The sequence below is a fragment of the Lycorma delicatula genome, chromosome 1 (assembly GCF_047948215.1).
Source record: "Lycorma delicatula isolate Av1 chromosome 1, ASM4794821v1, whole genome shotgun sequence".
NCBI classification, from domain to species: Eukaryota; Metazoa; Arthropoda; class Insecta; order Hemiptera; family Fulgoridae; genus Lycorma; species Lycorma delicatula.
The window spans coordinates 224,291,114-224,303,364 of record NC_134455.1 but is presented as its reverse complement, the minus strand read 5'-3'; the positions used below and the strand labels follow the sequence as shown (position 1 = coordinate 224,303,364).

At 26.8% G+C, this 12,251-nt stretch overlaps 1 protein-coding gene across 4 annotated transcripts in view; it reads left to right on the top strand.

The window, feature by feature from the left end:
- Positions 1 to 8,041, top strand: part of krz (beta-arrestin protein kurtz) — a 277,684-nt gene extending 269,643 nt beyond the window's left edge. For 3 of the 4 annotated variants that reach the window (XM_075373598.1, XM_075373603.1, XM_075373586.1), the window contains one exon: positions 2,654 to 8,041. In XM_075373598.1, coding sequence (XP_075229713.1) covers positions 2,654 to 2,747 — 94 coding nt within the window. In that variant the 3' untranslated portion in view covers positions 2,748 to 8,041. The remainder of the gene's footprint in view (positions 1 to 2,653) is intronic. The other variant, XR_012757434.1, reaches the window with a different exon arrangement.
- Positions 8,042 to 12,251: the final 4,210 nt, after the last annotated feature.

Below are 12,251 nucleotides of genomic sequence, written 5' to 3'. Positions count from 1 at the left end.
AATTCACTGGTATAAAAAACTAGCGCTTCATATGATTGATATGTGATGCTCAGTGCATTCAAACTTTACTGCAAAACAGGAAACTCAGAAATACCACATCATGATTTCCAATTGGTAGTTACAGAACTCTTGCCGGAGAATGCTTCACAGGAACTAAAACTGGCAGTTCCAGCTGTTCAAGGAATGCACTAGATGAGCAGATGTGAAGCAAATGAAAAAGGCTGAACTCTCCATAAAAGATGCCACGTTTCTGCAAAAAATAGTAAACATAAAGATAATATATTTTATTGCAAGACCTTTAAAAAGATTTCCCCAGATTGTGTTTTGAACCACATCAAACAAACTTTTTAAAAAATTAAAAATATACATTCAAAATCACATTTTCATAATAAGGAAATTCTTTTTACTTACATTATTCTACAACCGGTGTTCTTTGGAGGTTGGGTTTCAATTAACCACACATCTCAGAAATGGTCAACCTGAGACTGTACAAGACTACACTTCACTTACACTCATACATATCATCCTCATTCATCCTCTGAAGTAATACCTGACAGTGATTCCCAGAGGCTAAACGGGAATAAAAAAGATTATTCTATAAATATTTTTGTGAGTTTAGTTTTTGATTCATTACTTTCATTAGAATGGTTAAATTTATTTTTCTATGTAATCTGTTTGTTACAATTAGGATTTGCATAAAAAATTTTAGAATCTTGAATGTAATGAATAAATAATAAAAGTAATTGTATGTATCTATAATTTTATGTATTTTTGATTTATTTTGTGTAACAGTATTCTGTAATTGTTTCTATATAATAATTATACTAAAAATAAAAGTGTTTGTTTTTTGTGTAGATAGGTCATAATAGCAAATAAAAATATAAACAAGGTTTGATTCGTCATAAAAATAATAAAGAATAAGTTGTATCTCCGACAGAGAACTACTAAATGACTGATGCAACGTATTCGACCACCGGCAGCATACATACACTTAACAATCACCACCCTGCAGACACATTGTATGTCATTTCGTTATTTTGTTCTAGATCAAGTGAATTATCTTTCTTACGTCAATATACTTACTACACGTAACTAAATTAAATTATGATAAAAAATCAGTTTGGATTTTTTAATAATTCCTAAATATTCTAACCGCCACTGAAAGTGTTAACTTATAAAAACCCTAACAGTTGAAACTAATAATCTATAATAAGTTCTACTTATGACGTGTAGAGAAAACTTTTCATAGCACAAAAAACATATACTCACTGAATCAATTTTTTGTAAATCATTTCATTGAAATAAATCATACATACATAGACTTAATACAAATGAAACGACATAACTGGACTTACTTGAACAACTCTGAATATACAAACACAGAAACTCTAAAAATAGATTTTATAGAACAAACACAATTTAAATTACCCATGTCCTTTAAACATACCACAAACAACAAAGATTTTTCAAAACCTAATCCAAACACCAGACTATTCAACAGAAGGTGCAACCAGCAGTAGTCTTTGAAATAGCATGATTTAGATTAAACCTAAATAACTTAAATAAAGTTTTTTAAAGTCAGTATTGGTAACTTTCACATAAAGTAATGTGTATTTCTAGATTTGAAAACTATTGTACATTTTTTAAATATGGTTTATCATTTGTAAGTAATTAAACTATTAGTTAAATTTTCTCCAAACTCAGAATCTTTGGGACAAATCACTCTCCGACTGCCTCCATCAAAAATCATTTTCTCTTTTTCAGTTTTTTTTAATTTCCCCTTTTGTGTAGTAATCTATCTCTTCTTGGACCTTCCTTTGAACCACTATAAGTCTTAACTATTCACTCCCTCTTCTTACTCTTCATGTATGACCTCAAGTTTTTGCTGCTTATGAAAGAGCACCAGTATCATGATTACTTTATATTTTTTATCTTTAAATTTGACTGGTATTATTTTATCACACAATAAATGTACCTTCTTCATGCATTCTTACATATTTTGATTCTTCATTTTTTGGTAAGAGTTTAAGATACCTGAATCTCTTCACACTAGGCACCTCCACTTCCTGTTGAATTATGTTCTGTTGATTACTTATTGTTTTATAGTATGTGCTAGTTTTAAAGGATGCTAACATTTGAAAGAAATCTTTCAGTGAATTTTCTCCACTTCATTTCAAGAGTCCATAATAAATGTCACTAGGCTCTTATTAATCCAACAATTAAAACTGTTTAATTAATTTAAAAGTGGTGACATTTTGAATTTTATGTATATTAAAAACCTCATGGTGAAACTTTCTATTTCATTATCAATGTTGTTATTTAAACTTATTTTTAAAAAACTCCAAACTCACTGAAAATGACTTAAAGGACAGAACTGGACTTACTTGAGAAACTCTAAAAATAGATTTTATAGAACAAACACAATTTAAATTACCCATGTCCTTTAAACATACCACAAATAAAAAGTGGTAATATTTTGAATTTTATGTATCTTGAAAATCTCATGCTGAAACTTTCTGTTTCATTTTCAATTTTGTTATTTAAACTTATTTTTTTAATTTGAAAAAAAAATTACTTAAATTTAAAGTAAAATAAATTACTATTTATAATGTAAAGTTTTGATATTCTTAAAAGATATAATTTTTTTTTACAGAGACAGCATTACCGGGAGTGGTGATCCAGATGATGATATTATATTTGAGGACTTCGCACGACTACGTTTAAGAGCGGGTGAAAGTGAAGCCTGAGAGAAGAAAAAAGGAGCAGCAAGTTTTGCATCTGCTCCTCTATCGTCATTCCGTGTCTTACGCACAGATATTTATGTGACATGTGAATAATTGGAACTATTCCTACCTCGGTTAAAATATCATCTAAATCATGGTGGGTTACCAACAGAAATAGAAGCAAAAAATGGCACCTTTATGGTGGAAATTAATGTTAGTTCTATTTTATTTGTTTTGCTTCATTTCTGAGGTTATTTTACATTTATACAACAAAGCTATACTTCCAAAGATGCAATTACTTTATACTTTTACAGGTTTTAGTGACTGTTTTCTACTTTTATACATTCCATTGTAAGTTTTACACAAGGATTGAAGAATATATACAATGAAAGTAATAATCATGTATAATATTAAAAGAGAATTTATGAAACGTATATAATTGTTATTATTTAAAACATTTTAAGAATTGTTGATTGAACAGTAGCTACATGGTGTATGTTACTTCAGAATGAAATGTTATATAAAGAGTGTACTGCTTTTCTGTATTAGAAAAAGGAGAAAAGTCTTTATTGTTTCGCTGTTCACCCACTCATTATATTACATTTTCATTTTAAAGATCTGTTTTGTAAATTTTATAGAGATTTATAAAAAAAATTCTTTACTCTAATATTTTTTATTTGATGTATGAAATTTTTTTTTTTAGATTGAATTTTTTTACTGTAGTTTACTGACTCTTGTGATGATATAAATGCTTGAAAATCTCTTAAATGTTTAAATGTGAATCATATTTGTAATGTACATGTAGTGTAAGATTTTAATATTGAGTGATTTCATATACACAAAAGAATTTGTTACATTTTAATATTTGTATATTTTTTTCTTTTTTTACACTTTTAATAAGTTGAAAAAATATACTTACTAATACTGTATATTTATTTTTAACTGTAATTTCATTAGAAAATATTCATGAAAATATTACTAATTCTTTTTACTTTACTCAGTGGAAAACATTTGTCATCTGTTACAGCGAATTTTAGCTGGTATATGTATATTTTTACTTTTACACTCATTTATTTTCATGTAATAGAATGCAGTGAATGATAACAAAAGATATGAACTACGTATTGGTTTGAAAAGTGAGCACATACAAATGTATAAGTTGTATTCCTGTTTTATTTTAATGTCAATTGCTGACTTAAACAGATTTATAAAAAATTACACATGCTATAATTATTTTATGTTCTATTTATATAAAACCTCACATTCCTTTAAATTTAGTTATTAAAACCACTCAAAGACTTGAAAGTTAATTATATTGTATTTCTAATAAATGTACTTTTGTATTTTACAGGGCTGACTTTTATTCAGCACCATTTGTTTGACCTAAAAGTCCATTGTGTTCATTGAAGTTACTAGATTTTTAACATGACAGCTGACAGCTTATTTGTTAATGTCAACTCATGATGTAGCTACTGTGACCCATTTTTTCCCCCTTTGATGTAATGTATCATAACAAAGTTCTTCCCATAACCTAGTTGTGTTTGAAATTTTTAAACTATTTTGTTATTGACACAAATTAGATTATTAACCAAATATACTGTGTTGGACATATCTACTTAATATGCTTCGCTACAAAATGTAATTTTATGCTGCTTCTCAAAAATTGTTCAATTTTTAATCAAAATCGAAATATTGGAATACAGATCCAATTGATACTTATATCCTAGAGTAAATACATATAATGTGGACAATTGATTTTTTTCCATATTTCTTAAATATTTTAATAGTGGTAACGTTATTTAAAACACAGTACTAAAAATTATTCAGCTTTTATATAAACAAACTTTAAATATATAGTTGACCAGAAATATCCGTTAGTAAAAAGTGATTTTTAAAATGACCTAAAAAAATATATTAGCTTATTTAATATTTCCATAAACCTGTAATATTAAAATTAAATATTCATGACTCAGAATAATTTTTTATTTGATGAGTACTTTAACTAGGAAGCTTTAAAAACTAATATATATTTAAAGCACATTAACATGTGTTACAGAATTTTTTTAGTTTAATTCTAATAGACATCAAGATGCATAATGAGCTGAAACAAAAACATTTTGAATAATATAGGAATATTTAAAAACTGAATTATGTTTCATGTATTATAGTCATTATTTTATTAGAAATGGCCGCATAATTGAGTAATTTCAGTCAATAATAATTGAATAGTTTCAAATGTGTGTACACACACACACATTTAAACCACAGTCATTATAGAGTAAAAATTTCTTTAAAAAATATGTAATTTCATGAATATTGTCCTTACTCTTATAAAAACCAGATCTTTCTTAATCCAGTATCTGTTGCTGGATTAATCATATCAATTGAGTGAGAAAAGTATTTTTCTCTCAGAAAAAAAAATTTAGCATGCTTTACTCAGTATTCAGTATTGTTTGGGAACATAAGGATTTTTTTTTTTCATTTGCTAGTCTGCTCAGACGTGTTTGGTGATGTATATTGTTATGAACAGTTTTATTGCTCTGTCTTATAAGTTATTTAAATTATGATTAGTCTTTAATATTTTGAATTTTTCTGATCATCTCCACAAAGATTTTTTATTACTTAAGCAACAGCAAATGAAAGTTATAAACGGTCAGCGGTTTAAATTTTAATTCAATCTTTATTTAAGGAGATGAAAGCGAAATGAACCTTGAATTCTCTGCTACTTAACTTCTACCAAAAAGGTAAAAGTACAGTTCAGGTAGACTGAATAAATTAAATTAAGTAAATAATATTTGAAATGCAGTTGTATATAAGCAAAATCATTAAATTATTAAAAAAATAATTAATAAATAAAGGAATATTTTTTCATTGGTTTTAACACAGACCAATCCGATTAACAATCTTTCTTAATGGTGACAACACTGACCACCTTCCCAGGCAGTATTGTTTTGGTGATTTATCATAATAAGTAAATAAGGATTTATAAATAAGTAAAAGGAAAATAATTAATAAATAAGAGGGGAAAATAAGTAATCACAAATGAACACTACACAATTCAGTTATTTCTATTCTGTTGCAATATAATAATCCAGATCACTTGATACATTTCTTGAAGTACTGTCTATAATTGTCTAAAGTTATGTATTTTGTTTGTGACTTCACTCATTGTACTTTGAACACTATTATTTTTTTCTTTAGAATAATATTTGTTAGTAATTTATTAATTTAGATGTTAGACTGTTTCTATCGTGTAAGAAATATACAACGAATTATTCAAAATTCTGTTGTTATTATTGCAGTTGCTATGTGTTGATAGTTTTATTTCTTAACCAAGTAATTTTTATATTTGTGTCATTCACTGTATTTTTATCTCAGCTGTAGTTTTAAGTAATTAGTGTAAATTTGCAATGTATGATTATTTTTGTCTGTTAATAAAATGGTTTAAATTATGCTAATTTTTTGTTGCTTAATAATGTTAATTAAAAATTGTCTTTACATTAATTCTTAATTGTTTAGTTATTATGTTGTGATTATATATAAATAAATTTACTACATATAAATTTTATTGAATGTCTATGCACACACGCACGTGCGCACACACACACATACAAAAAAAATTACATTTCATTTATTTATTGAATACTTATTAATAATTTTTTATATGTTAATTATTAATTTTGTTCTGGACTCATCAAGCAATATGCTCAATGGCAGGTGAAGTGTGCAAGTGCCTTCAGATGCTATTGCGTTTACTTCAACACTCACTTGTGAAGTAATAGTTTTTTTTTTTTATAATTTATTCAAAATGTTAATTATTAATTAAATCTAAACAGGCTAATACCTAGCTAACAGTGAATATAAATCTAATTATCTATTGTAATATTGTCACAATTCAGTTTTTTATATGATGTTAATATTAATTATAATGGTTATTAAAGTGTGTGTATTAATTTTATTCATAATTATAAAAATAAAATGAATTTTATGGTTTTAAATGTTTTATTTACAGTTATAATTCATGAAAATAATTTAATTTATTTAATAATTATTGCTGATTTTATACAATGTTATTTGTAAAAGTAACAAAAAAATTTAATATAAATATTTCTATTACAATAAATATCTTTTATTAAATAAGGAACTTTTTATACTGTTAAGCTAAAAACCGCAAAATTTAGTATTGTGTTCAGTGTTTATAACTTGATCAAATTTTATTCATAGATAAATTAGTGCTAACAGATTTTTTTGTTTTCTGCTCCTTTCCAGTTGTGTCCAGTTCACAGGACTACTACAATTTCTTCACTTTGAAGTAATTCTGATAAAAAAAGAAGTAAATTATGTGAACCAATTTTTCTGAATTATCTTGAAGGATCTTTAGACTGTGGAACAATGTTAGACTGATTTCATCTTGTAGAGACTCAGATATTGTTTCTTTTATTCAGCTGTAGAGATCATGGAATTGTAATTTGAGTCATTTATCTCCATTCTATTAAAATTCCATCGTTAGAAAAAATTTAATATCAAACCATTTTACAATAATAATTTATTTCATCAGAAATTTGTGGTGTTTTTTTTTCATGGAAATAATAAGTACAAGTAATTACTTACTTTTAATATGAAGCAAGCTTCTAAATTGTAAATTTTCCTTTTCAAATTTTATTTAACAGATTTTATTCCAGTTATCTAATAAATTTATAAATTAATTTTAACATAAAGTTTGTGTATAATATAGATATTTTGGGATGTAGACTGTGATTATATCACAGTTTAAACACAGAATGTAAACACTGCAGTATTTACCTATCATGTTATTTTTCAAGCATCAGTTAGCAGTTCAAGTTTTATCTAGTTTTGTTGAGATGAATAAAAATGTGGTATATTTTCTGTTAATGGTTACTACTTCCAAATGCAACCAGTAGACCAACATTAAAATGTCTATCATAAAAATAGACTGTATGAAAGTTCTCTAAGCTATTGATGATCATAGTTTCATTTAAAAATTTAATGTTAGGAATGTGCAGTTAATATCTTAAGTATGAATAAACACATGTTGGTAACTGTTGCAGATGGTTTGTAAAAGACCAGTTTTATGAAGTATGAAACAGCAACAGCTACTAGCAACACTCATAACTGAAGATGAACTTGACTTTGAAATTATGTAATTTATGAGTGTTGAGGCAGATTTCCATACTTCACAGAATTAAGGAATTATAGTTAATACTTGTTGCTTTATTTTAGAATAATGGCTACTGAATTTCCTGATAGTAACCTAGGGCATAACCAAGAGCATTATTTTGACATAGTAAAAGATTTAATGGAGATGAAGTGACAATTACTTCTTATTGTTACTGCGAACACTTGATGTGACAAGATGTCGTTATTGTAAAGAAATTTACTTTACAAAATGTTTTAATTTTTAGATAATTTAGAATCATTTTTTGAAAAAGAAATTATTCTCAGAAATAAAACTGTAAAAACAAATATTGTATATGGAATTCTTTGTAATTAATAATAATATTTAACTTATAATTTATTATGTTTTTTATTTCTAATTAATTAAAAATTATCTTGTAAAGTTTCAAAATTTTATTGTTTGTTTTTAACTACTTTACACCAAAAAAATTACACATATACTAATACAATTCATATCAGTGATTTATAATATATAATTTTGTCATTTTCTGTTGAATGAATTTTTGATTTAACAAAGATTTTCTTGGATCCCATTGTTATTCATTATAAGGATGTTTGACTTAAAAAGTAAAATTTTATTTAGATTAGTTACAATAAGACATTCTGTATTCTATATAATAAACACTATTTACTTTAGTATTATTAAAAAAGAATCCTTACTTTTTCCTTTGGCTAGTAGATGAAAAGATTTTCTCCAAGTACAGTTTAACAACCAGTAATACTTAGACAAAATGACTTGAGTAGTTTCTTCAGTAGCTTAAATTCACATCCATCTCCACTACTTCAGCAGTAACATTTCATTAATAACAACAAGTCATCAAATATCCCATGTTCATAGATAAATTGGTTCAGTTGAATTGTTATATTTTTGTGAAATATAGGTAAAGTTTTACAATTTATTTAATCAAGCATGCTTCACTTGCTTCTAGAATGTGTCCATAATTATTGAGTAATTATTTTATATTGCCCCGTATCTTTAGGTACAGACATTGCCACCAAATTTTGGATACAGATAGATAACACAGAAATTGTTTTGTACTCGGTAATTATATAATTGCTCCCTTGGCCAAAAGTGTACTTAGATATACCTGTACATTAGGAATTTCTGTTTGGAGAAATGAAAGGACATGTATCTATTGATTAGGGTTACATAGGATAGAAAGGACCTGTGTCCAAAAGGGAAGAAGGGTACAGAAAACTTAAAAAAGATGTTACTGTATTGCTACTTTTAAGTAGTTATATAATAATAAGAAAATTAAAGACCAAATGATTTGGTGCTGTAGTCAGTTATAATAGAACTGGCAATATAATTATAGTAGAAATGCTACAAGTAAATTACAAACGTGAAATATAAAGGTAACAAACTTATGAAGTGTGTTTAGTTGTTCTTGTTAAAAAATAAATGAATAACAATTATTAAAAGCACATAAAATATTCTAACCCAGACGTGTATTGTATGTCAACTGTGTTTTAGATGTATTGGCACGTAAATATGACAATCAGATTAAAAATTCTGATTAACCATATTTTTAATTTAATTTCTTTGATATTTCAATTTTAGTTTGGCAGTTTATTTTATTTATTTATTTTTTTTTGGAGGGTAGTAAAATTTGTAAGAATTAGCATTCAGTAAATATAAAATATTCTACAAAAATTAATTCAAAACCCTCTATGATAATACTGATTTACATAAATAAATTTATAAAATTATTATTGCTGATTTACATAAAATAAATTTATAAAACTATATTGTCAATATCAAATATATAATAGCTTTTAATTAGTCCTAGCTTATTTTCTTTTGGTATTTGCCACAAATTGCTTTAGCATAAACACAATAAGTGGTCATCATTCTTTTTTTCTTGATGTTGCAGAATGTGCAGTACTTTCTGGCCTTCATTGATCTGGAATGAGAGATTCTTTCCTTCTTGGATTGGTTTCCCAGCACGTTTTCAGTTTAATTTCTCAAGCCTGTGATTGAGTTGCACTTGATATCTTCTCTTTTCCTAACCATAGTCTCATCAAATGTTTATGAAGCTCAGTTGATAGGTAACTGAGCTTTATTTTTCTTTTTCATTAAGCAGTTTTTTGCCAGCTCAGTGCTACTAAACCAATTGTCCTTAGTGATGTTCCTATTAGACATTATCACAGTGTCTACTAACTGTTCCACAAAAAAGTCATCTGATTTTACGTTTCTTAGAACTGAGCCTTTCCCCAAATAGGTTCTTGCATCAGTTATGTGTTTATGTGTTTGGTTGTATTATCGTGCATCAATATTATTTTTATTCCGTATTTATTGGGTTTTGATGTTAATGTACATGTAACAGGGCATCTTCTTTAAAATCCCACTTACTGCTCATCTATCAAGAGCTATGAGCCAGGCTTGTAGTATATTCTGCAGTTTTCCAGTAAAATATTCCATGTTTCAAAGTGCTTGCTTATTAGTTTTCCTTCACTCACTTGTTTATCAGTTCTCATATCTTTCAATCATCATTCACTAAAAAGTGCAGTTTACTAAAAATTTTATTTTTCAGATATAGTTTCTTTATACCTATCACCAAATAGATAATATCAAACATCACAGTTATAGCCAGATTATCTTTCAAAGCAACCCCCAGAATAAGAGTTACTAAAACACTGTGCAGTTCCTCCACACATAAGTCTCTTACTGTTCCATCTCTCACTTTGTATTTTTCTCTGTGGCTTGATATCTTTTTATTGGTAAAATTGAGTATTTTGTTTATTAAACAAAAAATATTATTAGTTATTTTACTGAAAAATAACATAAAGAATTCTAAAGGACTTTTGGCCTGCTTAGCAATACCATACAGTCCAAATGAATGTGAACTACATTTTTAGTGCTAGTTTTTTCCTGAAAGAGATTCATGTTTAGTATTACATACAAATCCATTTTTCTCCACCATACTAGCTCAACAAATTCAATTTCAGAAATTTCAACAAATTTCAGATTTCAACAAATTTCCAGAAGAAGCAGTATTTTGTATTCTATCATTATTTACAACTGCTTGAGGATCAGCTGTTATTATTACTATGCTTTCTGATAGTATTTTCTTTTTTTCTCTTTTTTGCAATTTTGGAATATCTGCTTCAATTAACCTGACAAATTTCCTTTACAGTGTGTATATATTCCAGGTGTTTGTTGCTATCTTCTTCATTTGATCCTTCATATTCTACATTATCTTCCTCTTCCTCAGACTCTTCATCTATTTCTGAACTTTTATTCAAGAAATCAAGGATTTCATCTACTTGCAAAAACTGCCATCATTATTATTAGGATAGAAGAAATTACACTAGAGCTTATTTATGGAATCAAACAATTTTAAATGTATTTTTTTTTTTTTTTTTGTCTTCAGTCATTTGACTGGTTTGATGCAGCTCTCCAAGATTCCCTATCTAGTGCTAGTCGTTTCATTTCAGTATACTTAAATGTATTAACACATCAAAATACATATACATTTTTTCACACAAGAGTATTGACATGTAAATTTGAGGTGAAGGTTCCAGGAAACAGAATTTAAATTGCACACTAATCAACTTGCACATTCGGCTGGGCAAGCAGTACTGAGCAATGAGAATACTGCTGGGCGGGCATAGTTATAAAGTTAGTATGGTACTGGAGATAACCAATTTCATCCAGCACTAAGTAAGATTGATGTACAATACTCTAATCAAAATAAAACATAATGACAAAATGTGAATGATGGTACTTATAGTTATTAGATCATAGTAAAAATTTACTTTATTCTATTTTTTTTTTTTTTTTTTTTATTGATTATTAATCCTGAAATATAAAAAGTATAAATTCTTTAGTCAGTTTCATATGAACTGTTGAGGTATTACAGATGAGATCAACATACATGTATTACTGATTGCAGAGTTTTCATTAAAAATGGAATAGAAATAAACTATTATGAGAACTACACTCCTTGGTAATCTTGTTTTTAATTCAGTTTCTTAAATAGAACAGAAACCACAGAACAGTGTTTTGCATAAAGAATATTGTTGTTCATTTAGTTCTACTTCATTAGATTCAAATTTTTTCTTTGGCCATTAAGCTTTATGAAAAATGATTATTATCAAATAACACCATGAACTTGACTGCTGAATTTTATATTAGATCTTGATGATTTGTATTGTTAAGAAATACTAATATTTGTTTATTTTCATATTAAATGAATTTTTCCAATATGTAATGACAGAATTCTTTTTGATCTTACATCTTAGTACTATTTTGAGAAGAGCTGATCGATTCAGTCATTACATCTTAATTTTGTGAGTATATAATATTGTTTCATAATCAACATTTGTAGA